This window comes from Corvus kubaryi, unplaced genomic scaffold (genome assembly GCF_017639235.1).
Source record: "Corvus kubaryi isolate FWS band 111438036 unplaced genomic scaffold, C.kubaryi_AGA036_p1.0 37357, whole genome shotgun sequence".
Lineage (NCBI taxonomy): Eukaryota > Metazoa > Chordata > Aves > Passeriformes > Corvidae > Corvus > Corvus kubaryi.
The window spans coordinates 4927924-4949490 of record NW_024581117.1 but is presented as its reverse complement, the minus strand read 5'-3'; the positions used below and the strand labels follow the sequence as shown (position 1 = coordinate 4949490).

The following is a 21567-nucleotide window of genomic DNA, read 5'->3' as shown; positions in this document are numbered from 1 at the left end:
CAATAAAAAGCAGATTAATTTCATCTTTTGTTCTGCTATCCCCACTTCATCTAAGCTAGAAGTCTTCAACATCATCCATCTCTTCTCTCCTCCCTCCACCTCACTCTGCAGTTGTTTACTAATTTTAGCGCAGTGCTAGTATATATTCCCAGAGCTTGAGCTCACTCAAATGTTCTCAAGATGGGCAATAATCTTGATTTTTAGGTAATGATCAACTGCAAACACACTGAAACAAGATGCTTAAACATTTTTTTAATTCATTTATTAACTGTGCACAAGAGAAGTATCTACCAATAGAAACTCAAAAGCTATACAGTATTTTTTTACTTGGTGGTTAAACATAATTAGAGTATCACATGACCATGAATGAAAGTAATTTCTCCAATTACAAATCAGAATATGTGTTAAAATCTCAGTGGAACAAGCCAAATAGCCATAGAAGCAATTACAGAGCACAAGGCCATGGCTCTTTAATTTGCACAATGACAAAAGTAATTTACAGTTAACCTGTGAATATTGAGATAATGTTATAATGCAAGTTTCTGTACAGTTAAATGTAAAGAGACAACCAGAACAATAATTCTAGTATATTTTAACTGAAGTTGCTTAAGCACTTTTTCTCAGATAGTTACCAAAGATCCTGGAAGATTCTACACCAAGTCCAAGTCCTATGACTTTTTTTTCCTATTTTTTTTTGGTTTTTTTGGTTTTGTTTTTGGGTTTTTTTGGGTTTTGTGGGGTTTTTTTTTTTTTGTGGGGGTTTTTTTTGGTTGGTTTTTTGGGGGTTTTTTGTTTGTTTTTTCATTACTTACAATTTCACTCTATTGTAATGTGTAAATCTCTAGAAATGAGCTGTCTCTGTTGTATATATTGTATACAAATTAAAGCAAAATATGGTAGATTACTCAAGTGGTATAAGTCTTCCAGCATTTTGCTAGTCAAGAAAAAAAAAAACATGCCAAAATCACCATAAGCAGTATTGGTACCTACAGCTTCAATTAATTTGTTTCCCTTTTATTTTGTAATCTACATAAATTACTACTGAAGGATACTGTTTAAGTAGTAAATAAATTGGCCATTTGTAGGTCAGACAAAACTTGTTCAATCAACTGTGAAAGCTGATATTGTTTCCAAAAAATCACAAATAATGCAGAACAAAAGAACTGATGCACTCAAAGTGAAAATGCATTGATTCCCACTGTCTGAGGAAAACTACTGCACTCCTCCTTCAAATGCATCAGACTGGTTTTAGTCATAACAAGACAATCCCAAGAGTCAGAATGAAATAAAGCATTTGAAAGATTTAAGAGCTGTTATCAAAAATAAATTACATTTTTTCAAGTTAAAAGAAACACTGCTATGAAGGCTGAGAGCCAAGCAGCCTTTCAATAGCTGCATTGATGTCTCCTCCTGTTGCTATTAGTGCTTGTAAATTTGCTTCACGGTTCAGAAAGCCCATTGCGCTCAGCTGTTCCAGTTGCTGCTGAAATCGAACTTCTGGGTTTTGTAACTGCTAAGAACAAAATTTCAAGCTATAAAAGCATAATACATACTTAGCAAAATACAGGATTTAAACATAAGTGGGTTTTGCATCACTCTGTCTTTTCCAATTTTTGACTACATCTTGTTCAAGTTCCAAAAAATATATTCAGACAAATTCAATTAACAATTGAAGCATTTTTTTTAACAAGTCAGCACCATCAAATTATCTACACTTATATAACACTCCTGAACTCCAGGGAAAAGTGATTGTTTGATAGAGGAGGATTCAAATTAAATTGGGTACATGTATGTCCCATGAACAGTTTCTCAAAGATATGCATAGGTGTTTTTTTAAAACAAAATAGAGCTCAACCAAGCAATGTGGAACAGCAAAGATTATGTTGTTGTCAACAATATTGAACATCACAGGCTTTATTTTCCCTCGACATAAAGATCACGTCTTTTGTAACACTCCGAAGTATTTGTTGACTGAAATTACCAAAATCCTAATTGTTAGAAAGTTTGAGTCTAAGGCAAACTGTTAGCTGTGCTTTATAGCAAGATTCTGTTTACACAAACTCATGGCGAAGTTCTGCATTGTCTCAATGGTACGACCTTCAGAGGCATGTTTTGAATCAGAACTATTACAGGAAAATTATATTCTCCAAAGTAACATCTTAAAATCAATGACTCAGTTTAGATTACTACACAAAACTTTTGCCACTACTGCTAATTTTCCTTTTGTTTTAATTCAGCAGTTTCATACATCAAGAAATTACCACCCAGATTTAAAATTTGTATATGGTTCCACACCAATGAAACAAAACAGAATGTTGACTCAGAAGGGTAAGATTTGGAAGCCTAAGTGAAAATACTGTAGCAAACCAGATTCTTATGTAACATCCACCACTGCTTTCTCATTATTATAAAACAAGAGAAAAAAGTCTGTCACAGCAGCAAAGCAGAACTAACTCAGCCCATGGTAAGAGAGGAGGAAAAAGCAGGACTGCCCTTTCCATGAGCAGTCTGACATTACACTGGGTATGCACCATGTGTGAAGGTGCTGTTTCACAGAGCACTCCAGAAAGCTAACAGCATGGCTCCTTTAAAGCCAGTCTTGCTCACCACTCTATGAGTACCGGCAAAGTTGCTACTGGAGCTCTCTGGAAACCCTTAATCCCACTATGGTAACAAAACGCACTGCAGTCTGGACCTGCAGGATGTCAGGGAAGCCATACAAAAAATTCTGGCTCCAAATAGGCAATGTGGCTACTCTGAAGAAGGGGGACAGAGGCTTACTTATTGCTAAAGAATAACAGTCACGAATACAGGCAAAGAGCACAGAGGTAACAGTATTCAATATGTTTAAGCTTTACTCTTGCCTGAACCCACACTACAGTTGTCAGTCAATCTTATCATCTCAGTCTGCCTCTATCTTTACCAGCATTTCAGAACTCAATGGGATGAAGATGAGTATATAAAAATCAACTATTCAGAGGACACTTTTACTCAAACTGCATGTTTTTTCAGCATGTACTTGCACAGCTGCAATAGCACTTTTAAGCCTCCTCTACTGACCTTTGACCAGAAGCATCCAGTGGGCTGTCCCCTCAACTATCCGCCTCTTTCCAGTGCTTTACAATTAAAAATAAAGTAAAAAGTAAAAAAACTAGAATATAATTATGTACTTTACCTGAGTATTTGCACCAGCAAGTGCCTGCAACATCTGGTGGACAAACTGCTGATGACCAGGTTCAGCAGTTCCTGAAGCTGGACTTGTATTTTCAGTGGAAACAGAACTAGGTACAGTGGACGCTGTAGGAGCTCCACTGCTTCCCACTCCACCCAAACCAGGATTAAATCTGTATAAATTACAGGAAGAGAAATACACCACTTGAATAATAAATACCAGTTTGTCTCTTCTCATTAATTAGTACATACAAATTCTGTCAAAGAGAGAATAAAAATTTGAGTAAAGTACTAAGACAAAGACCAGAGTTATCACTGGTTAGGATTGCACAGCAGACAAAAATGTGACAGATTCTAAACCAACTTTAATTAAACCAAAAAAGGCAAGAGGACAAATCTTTAATAAAGACTGTATAAATTTCCAAATCTAAAAAGAATGAATAACATAAGGAAAGACTTCCTGTCTAAATTTGTAAGATCAATTCTTACCCTGGTATAAGCCCCGGTGCTTCTGTTGCTAATGTCTGCAAGCCCTGCTGAATCTGTAGCAGAGCCTGCATCGCTCTCGGGTTTGACATAGCTGATAATGTGTCAGGATTCTGCATCTAAGAAAAGGAAAGAAACTCTTCATTATATGTAGATGTTCCAAGGTAATTTTCATTGCTAGATGTCTTACAGAATCTGACATAATTTCAGAACTTGGCTTTCGATTTTGTAGTTGAAAATTACAGGAAATCCTTCAGTTATTTTTTCTTCTGTGAGAAAACTTCCATACAAGGTGATCAATGAACACTCTAGATGTAGAAAAAGCCTTCCAAATGAGAATTATACAAGAAGTATTTTTCATTACAGATCTCAATTTTCCAAGGCCACAAGACTATATTAGTACATTGTTCTAGAATTAGTCTCCTATATCATACTACTGGTAAGCAACAACATTGAACATGAGGAAATTTGACCAATAAACGCCAAAGAAAAAGAAGTAAGTTCCTTTTTCCTAGCTAATTTCAGATCACAGCAATTTGATTCTGACTATTCGTACATATCTTCTCATCTGTAGTGCCCTTACATCCTGAAATATAAAAACACACTGCAAAATATACCAGCAAACAAATGTATAATATTCAAGGGTTCTCAGTCTACCGTGACTTCGATTACAAACTGGCTTTCACATCCACAAATAATTTAGAAGACAAATCCTTTTCACTTCTGAAATGAAACATCCAAAAACCTTATTTTAGACACAAACTCAAAACTAGCGGCTTATGCTCACCTTTGCACAGAGGTGGCAACAGGTAAGTGAAAAGTAATGTTTCAGTTACAAATAGCACAGTTTTGGTAATCAGACCTACTTCAAATAGCAGATAGGCTTACTAATCTTAGCAGCTTTCCCCTGGCAACTATACCGGATTACTTTTGCTGAAAGACCACATTTGATTCATGTAGAAATCACAGATTAAGGTGAAATCTCCTCTGGTGCAGAGCAGAACTGCAGAATAGGAGAACAACTCTGATCTGGAGTATGGGCGCCTAAAAAGACTTCAGAAGAGCAAGTTAATATTCTCCATTCATCTCTTGGACTTTTATCTTCATGACAGCTAGAAGTCAAAGAATAACTAAATGTATAGTAGATGGAAACGATTACTCCAGTTTTGAAGAGGTAAACATTTTGAGGTGTCCAAAGAAAGCTGCTGCAACCACTTTATGAAAATATTTAAATCATGACTTACTGTCTGATATTTGAAGCTGTCTTACATAAATGGTGGCCCAACAATTCTTAGAGCCCTTAGGTGACCTGGATCTCATCTCTGTTAACTTTATTAATTCCAGTAGCAGCCATTCTTCCCTAGTTCTGCTGGGCAGGCAATTGCCCTTAATTGCAAAAGATGCCTTCCACTATGCAGATTCCATGGTTTCTATCTCCCAATCCCACAATATAAACACCAGTAGATAAGCAAGAAAACACAAGCTGAAATATTACCAACACTGAGAATACCCAGATATTTCTCCACTTCACACCTCAACTGCTAATGCTGTTAATCATCTAACTTTAGACAGTGAATACAACAAAGAACTATTTATGCAGATAAACTCCAAAGCAATAGTAACATGAGATACCCAAAGGAAACAGAAATGATTCCTACTGCGCCTTCATTTATGTTTTGAAATCTGGGAGTAATTAATGTGGTACTAGTTCCTCAGCTACTACAGAGTCATTATAAAGCAGGGGCAATACGAAACACCACAGCCATTCATGTGGTTCAAACAATATAAATAGTATCTTTTGAACACTGAACTTGCTACTATAATTCATGTATGTGCTCATTATTTTACTCATAAAAACTCCTGTATGCAGTCAGATCTTGGCAATGCATATTTACACTGATTTGCAAGGACTGCCTAATGACAGAACTCATGCAGTGGATTAGGCTTTCAATTCCTAAAAAAATCTTGCTTGCTACTATTTAGGGAACACAGTACTACTACACACTGTGGCAACTAATACCAAGCAGATACCTGGGCTGCAAACACAAAGCTGGTATGAGTGGAAGACAATGGTAGAGCAGTCGTTACAGGAAAGACTTCAGAACCCACTTCTTTTAAATTAGCTAATGACTTGGGTCTTTCAAGGCATGCTGTAGGACCTTTTTTCCAAATATTTAAGGCAGGTTTGAAGAGGCATGAGAAAAGCATAGTGAAACGTTAACTAGAAGTGTGAAAAGTACTATGCTTTTTAATTTGTGAAACAAAATTTGTCACAAACAGGCGTTTTCCGGCTGGTGCACAGTAAGAGCATTTATTCTAAGCAAAGAAGCAATAACAAATCTTAGCAGTTGTGCTATTCATAGACAACAGTCAGGCTTAACTTTTGAAAGAGATGGAGACATTAAGCAAGAATATTATCAAGGGACAATCTAACTTAATACCTAAAGCTAATGAGAGTATATTACATAATATAGCTATTAGCCAAATCAAAGACAGGCACCAGTTTACTAAAATATTGCTCATTGACTTGAAGACCTTTATTAAGAGCTAGTATCTCATCTTACTTGCTGAAGGAAAGTTGGAAGTTGTTGTCTCATTTGTTCCTGAAGTTGAGGATTTCCAACAAATAAAGGATTATTCAACATCATCTATAGGACAAAAATATTTAACTTCAAAGATCAAGCAGTAAAAACTACTGGAGGTTTTAAAACAACTACTGATAATACAGCAATAGTCTATGAAAATTATCTCACAGAGTAATAATCATCTACTACTTTGGCCAAAACTTTCTGGGGGTGTTTGTTTTTTTCTTTTTTTTCAGTTTGTTTTGCTTTTGCTTGGTTGGGGTTTTTTATCTTGTAAATGAATGAATTTCCAGATACAAATGAGGCAGTCTTGCCAAGTGTTACAAGAAAGTCCTTTTCTGTTCAGCCTCCACTACAAATCTAAGTAACAGCTTTGCTGTAAATATCACCTGAAGTCAAGGATTTCCAAGTGAGTATTTAACACAGAAAAGATAGTATTTTTTCAATCTCAGTTCAAAATTTGGCTTTCAATATTACCACTTTAAATAAAATTTGAAAGCACTTCTACAACACCATTCATAAAACAGCATCTCCATTTCTATAGTGAGCACAGGTTACAAACACGAAGTTAAAACCAGAGTCATATCTAGATACAGCACTAAGTCTCCTCCCTTCACTTCTCCCAGACTAGTGGGGGTATTTATTTACTGTTAGCTCTATCTTAATTTATAATCAAAGCATTTGTTTTTGTCTAACTGTTTCTTATGCTGGATCACAAGTTTAGGGCTGTACAAAAGATACACAACCCTACAGGTTATTTTAGAAGCATGTCAGGCATGATATCCAACTACAAATTGAAGAAACTCACTGCAACAAATTGTTAAATGTAAGCAGGTAATAATTTCAGTGAGTTAGGAATTAACATTAAAAACTGGCCCATTCACCACAGGCAATTGTTGAGCTTTTGGGTTTTATCTTTTTCTACTTTAATACACACAATATATTACTATACCAAATGCAATTTACCTGTACTGCAAGATCAGGATTCTGGCTTAATGACTGCATCATGCTTCTCATGTAGGGTGCAGACAACATATTCTGCATAAGTTGTGGGTTTTCTGTTATCTGCTGTAATAAGCTCTGCATTCCTGGTGTGTTGAACATACCAGCTTAAAGAAAAATTAAAGGGCACTTTAGTAAATATCCTGACTACCATAAGAGAAAGTAGACTATCTAAACCCAGAATACAGCCACTTGGTTTTCATGAGTTTAAGACACTGAAATATACCTCAGTGTGGTTCTGCTTACACAGACACATCTACCCTATAAGTTAAGACAGACATTGTATCCAACACATACTCCCATCCAAGTACCCACATTATTAGCTGTTTTCCCATTTGCCTTAGAACAGAAAAAATACTACAATTCATCTACAGATTCATTACCTTTGTTATTTTAAGGCAGTATACAAGTATTATTATCACTCCGATTATTTTTCATATTTTTAAATTTTTCCTATTTTTCTACAGAGGACTTCGATAATAGTAAAACATTCTACAAAAGTAAACAGCAATAAAATCTGAATCAAAAGCTCTCTACCTAATGAAAGAATCCTTTCAGCAAGGTTCCAAGTATGTGCAAATATATACAGTTGCAGTAACAAACGTACCTCCAAGTCCAGGTCCCAAATTTGGTCCAGTTGAGCTCTGTCCCGTAGTGCCAGAAGTGCTATTTTCAGCATTAGTGCTGCTACTGCCCTCGCCACTAGGGCCGGTATTTCTTGTGGAAGTCTGTGAGCTGGACTGAGGAGCCCATGGATTTGGCAGAGGATCTCTATTTTCTGTACGAGACAGCTGATTGTCCCCTCCTGCTGATGCATTGCTTACTAAAGAAGCAAATGGGTTACCTCCAAACTACAGAGAAAGGAGAGGAAACACACATCATCTACAAATTTCTAAATGATATATGCAAATAAAGGTTTATGGCTCTTAATCAGTTATACTCACCATTCTACAGTAATTAAATACAAATATTGCAAAAAGACACCAACACAGAGATACTAGGACCCCCCCAAAAAATCAAATCACTTTTCTTTTTGAAAGTAGTGCTGCTACTACATTGTATTTTGATCACAGTAATTCTGACTCTAAAGTCTTTTATTCTTCTCACCTTCAGTTAAAAGTTACTAAACACACACTTAAAAGGATTTTACTGAACCTCCAAATCTTAGGGCAATGAACTAAAGGAATTAAAAATTAAGTAATAAACAAATGTATTAACTTTAAAATAGCTTCTCATCACACAAAGTGATAGCAGTATTTCTTCAGGCTCAGAATAACACAGGATTTTTAAAGCTCTTTGCTCTCAAGAGTAAAAGGTTGCATAGCAAATTCAAGTTTCAAGAAGTGTTTTCTCAAGTAAACATCTGGAAATTTATTTAAATTCTTTTATTTCAGAAAGTAAGTATTTACTTTCCATGCCATTTGTAATCTTTTCTCACCTGCTCCTGTGCTGCATTCAATATTGGCTCCTGAATGTCGGTGTACATACGCCGCAAGGCATTGTATCCCCCTGGTATACTTTCAAGGTTGCTCAAGGCTCGGTCCTGGTTTCGCATCATTTCCTGCATCATTGCAGGGTTTCTAGCAAGTTCTAGTGTCTAGAGAAGTGGAACGTTTAATCTGTATTAATAAGAAATCCATTCTAAAGTGAAAACGTCAGCATTTGGCAGTATCTCAGTCATCCCTGTCTAACCCAGTTAAAAATTATGATTAAAGCTGAATCAACCTGTCAGCTTAGCATGAGTCAACACAATTTGGTATTTAGCCAGCATTCTACCACAACTGATTGGGTCAGGAAGACTGGCTAAATAGAAGAAAACCTCTGAACAAGCTATTCTTTTCTTTCTTCATCTTTTCCACACAACATACTCTTACCATTTCTAACATTACTACAGCCGGCAGACCATAGTATGAAATTTAAAATAAATACATACAATTTCAAAAGCACCTATTAATCTCTTTGAGTTTTAATACATTTTGCCACACAATGTATCTTATTTACCTTTTAATTTTAAAAACATTTAGAAGTACCCACAGTGAGACACAATGAAAATATGTAGTATCTTGGAAAATTACCACTTATGGTAGAATTGCTGGTTAGACAACACGTTTCAAGGGCAGACAGGCACATCCAATTCTAGTCTCAGAAGACATGACTACACAGTATTCATTGACTTTCAAAACCATGCTGCAGATTTTCTGAATTATCAGTCTATTTTGGACATTAACAACTAGAAATGTACACCCTGGTTGTCTATGGCAACATTTTATGGATTTTGAATAAGACTAAATACTTCAAGAATGTTTACACGCTCCACTAAGCATGTCCAATTCCTGCTCTGTTGTTTACAGTAACAGCAGAATCACAAGTCATGAACTAATAGATCTTTCTACATACCTGTCTCATTATATCTGGATTATTCAGCATGTGACTGATTTCTGGATTTCTCTGTATCAGTTGCTGCATTTGAGGGTTAGCCATAATTAACTGCCTCATCAGGTCAGGATTTGAAAGCATGCTCTGAACAAATGGATTTTCCATTATCTGAACCATCATTTCTGGGTTGGACATAAGTTGCCGTTGCATCTGACTTTGCAACTCTGAGAAGTTTGAAGTATTTAAGCCCAGGCTACTCAGGCCTGCCAAACCTCCAAGGCCACCTTTAAGAGAATGAAAAAAATGTGAGTGACTTTACTTCCAGCCACATCCAGATTCTTTCTAAATACAAAATACTTGAGCATATCTCATACTTCAAAATAACAAAAAAGAATGGAAAGTCCCATCTTTGCAAGGCTGTTAAGAGCTTGCTTCCTTAAATAACAAGATACATAACTAAAAATCCAACAAACTTTATTCTTAAATAAAATTTGTTATAATTCTAACAATTTTTCTTCTTGTTTTCCAAAGCCAAGATACAAGAGATGTTTGAGTTTGGGGGCTTTAGGTCCATGTCCTACCCACTCCAGCAACACTTAACACTTGCATTTGTAATAATCATTTATCTGTCTCCTCTTGGTTAGACTATAATCAAGAGAGAACTCCAATATGAGTTATATTCCCCATTCTAATTAAAAGCAGAGTTTCTCTTGGTAGTAGTACACCAAGAGCTAATTATGTTTCGAATTCTTGTGCTTTGCCAAATCCAAATAAAAAATTTCAGAAGGTATTAGACAGACCAAAGAACCATTTAAACCTAAGAAATCATCTACTTACTATAACTGGCTTTTCCAATTCTATCTCTTCCCCCCTCCCAAATGCAAAAAAAAAGGACTAAAAAGAATGAAACAAAACCCCACCACAACTATGAAAATAGGTTATAATTTTTAAGTCAATAGACTGCAGTCTCTTCATTCATGAAAGCAAAGACTCATAATACTATCAGATTTGAAACCTGAGAAATACTTAATTGTAAGATTAGCAGCAACTTTGTTGCTTTTACTGCAGATCTTGGCTTCATGTTACAGGTCCAACTTCTGTGATTCATCTATATTCAATTACAGGAACTCAGATACACTTTTATAAGAAGCACAAGGACACTGGAAGGAATTTCATTATTTGTACCAAAATACAACATCAGCAGCACCTTACCACTGAAGGTGAAACAGTACAAACCTGAAGAGGTGAAACACTGGCACAGTTTATCCAGGGAGGCGATGGAGGCCCCACCTCTGGAAACATTCAAAGTCAGGTTGGATGGGGCTCTGAGCAGCCTAATCTAGTTAAAGATGTCCCAGGCAATTGCAGAGAGGTTGGACTAGATCACCTTTAAAGGTATCCCTTCTAACCCAAACTGTTTTTTGATTCTATATAAAACTAACAAAACAACTTTCCTCTGGTAACTGAGTAATCAGAAACCTATCTGTAATAAGTTTTTTGGCTGGTGTTTTTGTTTGGGTTTTGTTTTTAAAGTTCTGTCTACATTGTAATAAAGCTTTGGGGACAATTACCTGAATCCAAGAGAAGATACCCACCATGCTACCTAACAAATATTCTTACCCAAGCCAAAAGGGTTACTATTTGTTGAAGCTGGTGTTGAGGTACTACTGCTTGATGTTGATGTAGTAGCAGTACTCCCAGTGGTGTTAGCCTGTTGAGCTGTGTGGTCTTGTGATCTAAAAAAGCAATTTTAAAACTTTATAGAGTGTAACAAGTTATTTTAAGTAGTATCATTAAATGTAGGAACAGTATTATACTTGAGAATCTTAAAATACATTTTGATTCTTGGTCAAAACCCAGTTATCTCCAGATGGCTTCCTATAATAAATCTTTCTCAGATCCCTGTCATGTCACTGGAGTTTCAAATAGTAAAAAAAACATATGGGTATCACTGCAGCCATTACCACCTTCTCATCCTACCCCGTGATGCCTGCCAATTAATTGTTTTCTCTGTCCTTATCTTGCTTTAAGGATGCATGCCTTATTTCACTATACTCACATACTACTGGTAACATGCCCATGCCTTGAAGAAATAAAGCCTAACAAATTTAATGCGAAATTTATTTCATGCCACATCTCTACTAGGATGCTTTACTGAACGTGAAATTCAGTTAATGTCACGTTTTATTAGAAGACAAATATCAGACTCTCAATAACCTTTAAGACTTCAAGAACAGGGTGATAATGAAATTACATGAAGCTAAAGCCAGCAAAATTTAGCACAGGCACTAAAGCATGCCCTGCTTGTAAAATCACCACACCCTTCTACCGCAGGCAGAAACACAGATGTTGCCATGTAGTAAAAGAGATCAAGGAACTGAGCTTGAACAGAGCTAACATGGCCTCTCTGTTCTAAAGAAAAGAGACTACTTAGAAATCCAAATCAGTTCTCCACTGTGGTTCAACAATCAATAAATGCCTGTATTTGCAGTACTACAGAATAAAATAACTTTTAAAACTAAGAATTCAGACTTCACGAAAAGATTTGAGAATTTGACAGTACACTAGACTTCATACTTCAGTTCGCCTTGGAGAACCTTTCCCCCGTAACAAAACTCTGCACTTGCCCCACTCAAGCAAACACCAGAAAAAAAACCCCAACCATACAAAAAAAAATCAGAAAGATGCCTTAAATGCAGCGATTTTCCTGAGGTTTCTAAGAGTTCTTTAACTTCATTAACAGCAACTGCAAACTTTGAACACAAGATGACTATAATTAGCCAAGCAGCTGTAACTCGAATGAGGAAGATTATAGACTGTATACTGATTGTGACTCTCCCACTGGAGATATTTGATTTTCTTTCATCTAGAAAATACACACATCTTTCCTCCGTAAGCAAACGAAAAATAACAAGCATATAATCTTATTTGTATTTTCAACTGAGAAACTATTTTGAGAAGCAACTATGTTGCTTCATGCAATAAACATGAAAGGTTCTGCAAAGTGCAACAGAAAAGTAGATGACACTGAAACTTGCAGTTCAGCTTGCAGCTCCCATGGAAATTGGATATTCTCTGAAGATAATGGTTGGTGTGAGTGTCAACCCTGTTAGCCTCCAGTCTTTCAGTGATATTCCTGTCAAGTGCACATCATCTTTTATACCCATTTTGCCATTGCGTTTCTGCCCAGCACTTGTGAACAAACGATACGTGTTGACCTAGAACTCTATTCAGAAATTCAATGTATCTTCACTGCCCATGGCTAATCACTCACTGCTACTCTGACATCGGTTACAAGATTTCACTGAAAGTCTGTATCATTCAGAAAATATAGCACAGTAAAAAAAGTGATCTTTTTCTAACAACGATTGGCTAGGGTATATGAAGACTCCTATTTTGAAGTTACACATCTAACATAGCTTAGAAGGGAAAGGATCATCTTCAGATCCAGTTTTGAAAAATAACTTTTATTTATTCAGATACATAGCAGCAACAGTAACAGCAACAGTCAACATAAAAGTAAATGGCATAGCGTAAAGTAGTTTTGAATGAGTCAATCTTGATACTCATGGCCAAAAATCAGCACTTTCCAGACACTGGCAGGGTCTAAATCTTGTCTTTTGGGACAAGCATAAAATATAGATATTTTAGCAAGAATACTACTGAGATATTTCAGGACAATACTATCCTTTCTCAGAGGTGATTCTCATTATGCTGGCAATTCTCTCTAGCAGGTTTTAGCATGTTTTTAGTCTATTCAAGCAAAGCTAGTGGGTGAAAACTTTAATATATACTTTGAGGACAGCACAGGTATATGCAAAGGATCTGTAGTTTTTCATTCATACTTTGTTTTCTCAGATATGATTAAAACATTCTGCAGATAATAGAAACATACTCTTCTAAAATGATTCAAAAAAGGCAGGCCAGAGTGAAGACATGGAGTGCAATTCTGGTAAGACAGATGCAGGAACACCAAAAATTCCCCAAAAGCCACAAATGTGGCATTTGTGCTCCTGGGGGTTCCTCTGTCCAGAGGCAAAGTGCTAGAAGGTCCAAGAGGCTGGCAATGGTATTTCAGTATGTACAGCTATAGTACGTCCAAATCATAAACTCTCTGAAGACTCTGCAAGTCAAAAGCATCCTGCTAACACTACTCACGAAGCCTCTCTGCCACACTCAAGACTGCATGCAAAAAAAGCAATAAAAAAATAGCAACAGCAGAATACTCACTCAGATGCACAGAATTGCAGTATTACCTAATACTGTATTCAAGACTGGCATGGCTTGTATCAGCCTAAATTTCAGGTGGAGGAGGCACAGGGCAGGAAAGAGAGACCTCTGACAGTACAAACATGTATTTTGACTCCAGGACAGAGAACACAATCCTTTCAGGGCATTAATATGGAACAGAAGATATCAATTTCAAAAGGTAGCTACATTTAATGCTAACGCTACTAATTTCAACAAGAATTTATATTTAATGCTAATGTTACTAGCTAGCCTTTGTGTCTTGGTAAGGCCTTGAAAGGGAAGGCCTATTTCTGTTCTCACCTACACTCCATGCTCTTCAACATCTGACATTTTCACATCAGAGGAGATCTTCACCACAAACAAGAAAGACCTAAGTAGAACAGGAGCCAAAACCACTTTCAAGCTAAAATAATGAGCATGTTATTGACTAATAACAAACTGCATTCGAGGGATCTATTACTCTACTTGTTGGAAGGATTTTTGGGCACTTCACAGGAAGTGCACATGACATAGCTAACTGATACATCATTCTAATGCTTCTTCACCAAAGGAAAAAACAACAAAAACAACCCACACATTAAAATCCAAAGTCTGTTTAGGCAGATAAATTCATTACACCAAAGCAGTTCTCAAAAATTTTCTTTCCTTTTTTGACCAAAACAGAGAGTCTTTACTACTGCATTGGTAAAACAAGGAAAGAAAACTCACTGCAGAAAAAGAAGAGAAAGAAAAGATTCACTGCAAGTTTTCATGTGTGAAAAGAAAATCTGCGTAACATATATTAATGGAGAGTAAGAGATGGTTATCTAACAACTATGAAGCCAAAACAGCTGGAACTAAAAAAAAAAAAAAAAGTTAAATAACAAAAAACCAAACCAACAAACAAAAAAACCCAAACAAACAAAAAAACCCCCCATGTATTTAGAAACATGAACCATATTAAAATACAGGATAAATGAAAAAAACACTCTAATTTTATAATTTCACTGCTATCCTGCACCAGCTGTAACTAAGGAACTGATTAAGGTGATTTAGTCAAATCTAGCTTGCCAGCAGAAAGCTATTAAAAATGCAGAGTACTTTTACTTCTCGAGAGGCAAACAGAAGACCACTCGTCATTAAGGTTACCTGTTTTGTGTTTTGATGACCAGGTGAACAGTGAGTCCATCATGAATTCCATGCTGAGTCAAAGTATCTTGATCTTTTAAAATTTTTCCAGCAAATATCAACACAAGCTGATCAGTGTGGGACTTGAAGCGCTTAGAGATTTCTTCTTTGAACTAAACAAAAAAAATTAATATACATTTATGTAATTAAATACTGAACTGTAATTTTTAGAAATCATTTAAGAACAATCTATTTTTTACATTTGCTATATTACCTCACTTGTACTGCATATTCTGTATTTCACAAACTAGAAATAGTTTTGTTTTCTTAACTTTTTTTTGTCCATAGGAAGACGGAAAATATTTCTTTGTCATACAGAAAAGGAAATCAGAAGAATTTCACATCTAGATCACTAGTTATGTAAGTCGTGACAACAAAAATCTGATTTCTCTTGACGACTATTGTGACTTCAATCAGGCATGCATCCATGACATAAATACATACTAGTATATATAGTACTTAAACACACCCATATGTATACACATGGTGAAGTATGCATATAATTATATACTAGCAAGTACACACATACAAATATGCACACCACTGAAGCCATCCACTGCTGAAGGAGTGATGACGCAATGTCACGAAGAGGATAAATCTGTCTAGACTTTTGCTGGAACTACCTAACTAGAAGACAGTATCCTCTCTTCTTTGATATATTTTTGCTGCCTTCCTTCCATGTGTCAAAACCAGCATTCCTTTCCACACAGGCAAAAGTTATACCTTAGGCTCTGCTCTGTCATTCAATGCACAACATAGCTACATGAAATGCATTTGCAGCCCAGGACACAGTGAATAAACACATTTTTCATTTCACTAGGAAATCATTCCCTCATTAAAACACTTGAACATGGAAGTCCACTCTATATCGTCTTGCTTTCCTAATCAAAAATAACCAAGTTATGCTTTCAATGACTTCTAATTGCAATTTATTACTCTCTGGAAAAATGCTCTCATTGAAAGCAGAATATTTACAAAATTTAAAAAGAAAGATGTCCAAAAAAAAAGGTAAGAAATGACTTGGTTATAAGAATGCCAGATAAATTTATTCAACAAGACTTGTCAGCAGGCTAAGTATTTTTAAAATCCCAGGTAGTTAGAAAGTCCTTCAGAAGTTCATTGTGTTTAAAACTTTAAAATTAAGTTGACCATAATACTTTAAAAAGCATCTCAAACATCTAACAGAATTCTCATTCCATATAGGAGAATAAAATATTAATCTTGCAACTAGTCATAAATAATTAGGCAGGACTAAAGAGTAAAATTCCAATGTATTATGCTTTGAAGGTGAGTTTCTGATTGAAAGGTTTTATAGCACAGGAAGAGAAAAATAAACACGGCTTAAAAAAAGAGAGAGTCCAAGAGACAAGAGTGATTAAATCTCTGTGTTTGTACAGGAGGTTGCCCTTGGTTAGTTAAAAGTCTGCTCACACAGAGCTAAGTTTTGGTTGTTGCAGAAATAACTTACAAGTCAGCCTTTATACTGGCAATATTTAGACTTAAAAGTATTCCAGAAAGTCACTCAGGCCACTCCTTCCCCAAGTGTGTTACTTACCTGAATTATTTCTCTCATGTTTATCTAGTCTGTTCTCTGAGTTCCTCAGCAACTTTTTTCCAAGAAACCTGTTCCAGTGTTTCACTACCAGATGCCTTCACTGTCCTTCGCACAATGGACAACACAGATTGTTCTCTTTTGAACAAGGGACTGCAGTAAGGCTGATCTTTCCTTGACGGTTCTTTTCTAATCCAAGCCTTCCCACCTCCCTTTGGATTTTCCAAGCCAATTACTCTGTTACATAAGTGTGGGGACCAATACTGGCCAAAATATTTCACACCAGCTCATCTACACTTAGTGGAAGATAAACCCCCCACCCTGCAAGCTATATTCCAATTTGTAAGAAAAAGTGAGAAATTAATGTGAGAAAACACTCATGTAAGAGTACTGACTTATTTAATAGCTATAAACTCTAGACATTTTGTAGAATCCCAGAAGAGGTTAATGTGTACACCTCAAACACTGATACCTGGATGGCCGTGTAGCCAACCAAAGAGTGTTGGTAATAAGAGACAAGAATTTTTGGTAATAACCAAGGATTTTTGGTAATAATATGCTGTGGGAGAGAACAAGATGTGGCTGGTGAAGGTGACCATACAGAAGTAGGGCAGTACTTTTCTGGGACAAACATCCTTGCTGTAGCTTGTGGAGATAAGTACAACACAGAACAGTGCAAGCACAGGAATGCAACCGACAAGTGGGCATGGACTGTAGGGAGGGATGAAAACCGCCCAAGATCCCCAAAGCCCTCCAACCCATTTCCAGAAAGGTCTGAAAGAACAGACTGTGCAAGATAACTAATTTGCATAGAAAGTCAGAAAGTTATATCCAAGTCAGGGAATGCCCATCTAAAAAAAGTATCTTTACAAAGCCCAGTCACATGCACACCCCCAGGACCCTGAACTCCTCATCAGCTGGATTGATGCTGGAGCCAGGACTGGTGATCTCTTTTATTCTCTTTTTTTCCTTTTTTCCTTTCTTTCCTCCCTTCTCTCTCACCTCTTTATATAAAACCCACTGCCATGTGCTTATATAGTAGGACAGGGATTTAACATACCAATTTAACTTGCCAGGTGTGTAATCTAAAAATAAAATTTTCTGAGTTTTTGTGGACCCTCTGACTTTTGTCACTCTTTTCTGTAATGTCGCAGCCTGAAGGGGAAAGAAGCACCTACAAATCTTGAGCATGAAATGTCACACCTTGTTCTGCTGAACAACTGCTCAGGCAGTTGCTTCCTATCCTGTATTCTTATGCTTAATTACTCTTATATGCAAAGTAATGCAAAACCAGCAGAAATACTTAGAATGCGGGACAAAGCTAATGCATCAGAATAAAGGACAACCATACTGTGACAAATGAAAGATTGTCATTTACCTAAACTCACTTATTACCATATTTTCCACAATATGCTGTGACAGTGAGATCCACAAGTTAATTCTCATCAGAAGGCTGACGTTGTAGTATAAACAATATTCATGGAACCATAGAATATCTCAAGTTGGAATGGAACCATAAGGATCATCGAGTTCAACTCCCTGCTTTTCACAGGACTACCTGAAACTGAACCATGTAACTGAGAGCATTGTCCGCAGGCTCCTTGAACTCTAACAGGCTTGGTGCCATGACCGCTTCGCAAAGGAGTCTATTCCAGTGACCACCCATCCTCCCAGTGAAAAATCCTTCCCTAAAGTCCAATCTGAACCTGATGCAGCTTCATTCCACTTCCTTGTCTCCAGTTGCTGCTCACCAGAGGGAGGAGACTGGCTGCTCTCCCTCTGCTGCCCCAGCTGGAGGAAGCTGTAGGCTGCCTCGCAAAAACAACACTACAGCAGGACATGAATGCAACCATCAGTGTACCAGGACCCACAAAATAACCTCTACAACAACATCTGTGAATGATCCAAATGCACACCAGACCTATTTCCAGTCACAATAATAAAACTATTGAGAATAATAAGCCAGTTTTGGCTGAGACATGTTTACGTAAAAAGCCTAGTCAAGATGCAATGAAAGTGTTATGTCTATTCCTCAGCTTCACTGTCATTCAATATGACATTGGGACCCCTGAAATGACAAAGTGTAAGCAGGACCAAGCCCTCTGATAATTCATTCAGAGAAGACCATCACATAAAACCTATATTACCATGGAAGACCATTTACAAATGAGGCTGTTTGCGAAGTGTTAAGTGTTAACTCTCAAAAACACCTTAAATAACAGATTAGCTTCATACACTTTTTATTTTTTGCAGAGGAAGAGAATCATCTACACATACGGAAAACAGAATCCTAAAAACACTGTGGAAAAGGAAAGTAAAGATCATCTAGTTCCAACTCCTCTGCCAAGGTCAGGGACACCTCTCCCTAGACCAGATTACTCAAAGCCAGTCTGGCTTTTTGAATGCTTCCAGTGATGGGGCATCCACAACTTCTCTGGGCAACCTGTTCCAGCATCCTCACATAAAGAATTTCTTCCTAATATGGAAGAGGGTAAAGTCATTACCCTTTTATCATCACTCCATGCCCTTGTAAAAAGTCTCTCACAATCTTTCATGTGGGCCTCTTTTGGCCACTGAAAGGTTGCTATGATGTCTCCCTGGAGCCTTCTCTTCTCCACGATGAACAGAAGTCTCTCAGCCTGTCTTTATAAGACATGAGCCCCAGCCCTCTGATCATCTTGGTGGCCTCCTCCTGACTCACTCCAACAGGTCCATGTCCTCCTGTGCTGGGGACCTCAGAGCTGGATGCAGCACTCCGGGTGGAGTCTCACCAGAACAGAAGAGAGAACCAGAATGTCCTCCCTCACCCTGCTGGCCACGATGCTTTGGATGCAGCCTGGGATACAATCAACTTTCTGGGCTGCGAGTGCACATTGCTGGGTCATGTCCAGCCTTTCATCCACCAGCACCCCCAAGTCCTTCTCCTCAGGGCTGCTCTTGATCCACTCCATCTGTATTTGTACTTGGGATTGCCCCAACCCAAGTGTAGGATCTTGCACTTGGCCTTGTTGATGGGCACATGAGCCCATCTCTCAAGCTTGTCAAGGATGGCATCCCTTCCCTCCAGTGCCTCATTCACACCACACAGACTGGCATTGTTGAGGTGCACTCAATCCCACTGTCTGTGTCACTGACAAAGATGTTAAACAATGCTTGTCCCTGCACCGATCCCGGAGGACACCACTCGACACTGGTCTCCACTTGGACAATGAGCCGTTCACTGCAACCCTTTAAATTCCTTACATAGTAGTCCATTTGTCAAAACCATCTCTCCAGTTTAGAGACAAGCCACAGGGCACAGTGTCAAACACTCTACATATGTGCATGTAGATGATGTCACTCACTTTTCCCTCATCCACCACAACTGCAACCCCATCACAGGCAATCACCAAATTTGTCCTTAGAGAAGCTGTGTTGGCTGTCACAAATCATGTCCTTACCTTCCACGTTCCTTAGCACAATTTCCAGGAGGTTCTGTTCCATGATCCTGCCAGGCACTGAGGTAAGATTGACCAGTCTGTAGTTCCCTGGCTCTTCTCAATTTCCCTTCCCAAAAATACATGGATGTTCTGTTTCGCCTCTTCCGGTCTTTGGGAACTTCCATGGGGTACTGCCACTACTTCCCAAATATGATGGCTAGTGGCCTAGCTACTTCCTTGCCCAGTTCCCTCAGGGGCCATGGGCATATCTCATCAGATCCCATGGAACTGTGCACCTTCAGGTTCCTTAAAGGGTCTTAAACCTGATCTTCTACAGAGGATGGTTCTTCATTCTCCCAATCCCTGCTTTCACCTGGGTAGTGTGGCTGGAGCACTTGCCAGTGAAGGGAACAGGCTGGGCATCAGTCAGTGGGTGCTGAGCCACTGTACTGTGCATCATTTGTTTCTCTTGAGTTTTACTCCTCTATCCCTCTCATTCATTACCATTATTGTTGTTGTTATTATTATTGTTGTTGTTTTAAATATTAAACTGTTCTTATATCAACTTTTTTACTTTTTTCTTCTGATTCGCTTCCCCATTTCACTAGGCAGGAGAGACGCGAGGAAGCAGCTGCATGACACTTAATTGCTGGCTGAGGTTAAACCACGACAGATTATGATGATGGAAATTAATGCATATTTAGGCAGTTCTAAAAAATTTGATTTTGGTGCTGTTTAGGTCTTCAGTTTGCACAACATAACTAAATAATGGCATCAGTAAATTACAGTTAAAATACTTCGTCCACAAGGAAAATCAAACGCAGAAGGAGTTCAGTGTTGCTGGCTGGAAATGATGAGCATTTCTGTCCAATTCTCCTACTTCAGTGACTCATCCTTTTAATTAACACGTAACAATCCAAGCAACAACATCCGCTCATTTGCTGTATTGTTCTAAAATACAAGTTTTACTTCACTGTAATAATACTACGCCTTGTCGTATTACAAAGGTGTTCAGTCATATCTGTGCATAGGAAAAGACTCAAAAGTTGTAAAAATAATGTTTCAACTTACTTGACACCTAGTGTCAAGTCACCTAGTGGAAACTAGTTCATGGTACTCCTCTAGTAACTGAATACAGTAAAAATAATGTAAAATCATGTAAATTTTTTACATGATTATTAGAAAAATACGTGGACAGAAACACATTGGGAATCAGACTAAAACACAGGACTAATGTCTAGACAGAGGCCTGGTTTTCCTAGGGAGAAAAGTAAAAAGCGTTCTTAACCAGAGTGAGTTAATTCAAGGTTACATTCTCCTCAAAGCATGGCAGCTTCTAGATTTGACATGAATTAGAACAAATCTAAAGCTCATCTCGTTGAAGCACTTTGCCCAAACTGCCATTTTACCTCAAGTTAACTTGTCTACATAAACTTTTTTTTTTGCTTTGAAATACAGGAGCAGTATAACTTTTCATATTGAGACCACTCATTGGCTTTTCAGCAGCACATCAGCACTTCTTGTTTATACCCTCAGTTCCATGCCAAATACCCTTATC

The 21567-nt window shown here is 37.5% G+C and overlaps 1 protein-coding gene across 4 annotated transcripts in view; it reads right to left on the bottom strand.

The window, feature by feature from the left end:
* Positions 1-232: 232 nt before the first annotated feature.
* UBQLN1 (ubiquilin 1) overlaps positions 233-21567 on the bottom strand; it is a 29602-nt gene continuing 8267 nt past the window's right edge. Inside the window, exons 2-11 of one of the 4 annotated variants that reach the window (XM_042033718.1) lie at positions 15000-15151; positions 11241-11356; positions 9642-9904; positions 8683-8841; positions 7852-8095; positions 7209-7351; positions 6222-6305; positions 3661-3776; positions 3176-3344; positions 233-1510 (exon numbers count right to left, since the gene is read on the bottom strand). In XM_042033718.1, the coding sequence (XP_041889652.1) occupies positions 1358-1510; positions 3176-3344; positions 3661-3776; positions 6222-6305; positions 7209-7351; positions 7852-8095; positions 8683-8841; positions 9642-9904; positions 11241-11356; positions 15000-15151 (1599 nt within the window). In that variant the 3' untranslated portion in view covers positions 233-1357. Of the gene's footprint in view, positions 1514-3175; positions 3345-3660; positions 3777-6221; positions 6306-7208; positions 7352-7851; positions 8096-8682; positions 8842-9641; positions 9905-11240; positions 11357-14999; positions 15152-21567 lie in introns of all 4 variants that reach the window. The other 3 variants (XM_042033717.1, XM_042033720.1, XM_042033719.1) reach the window with 3 other exon arrangements.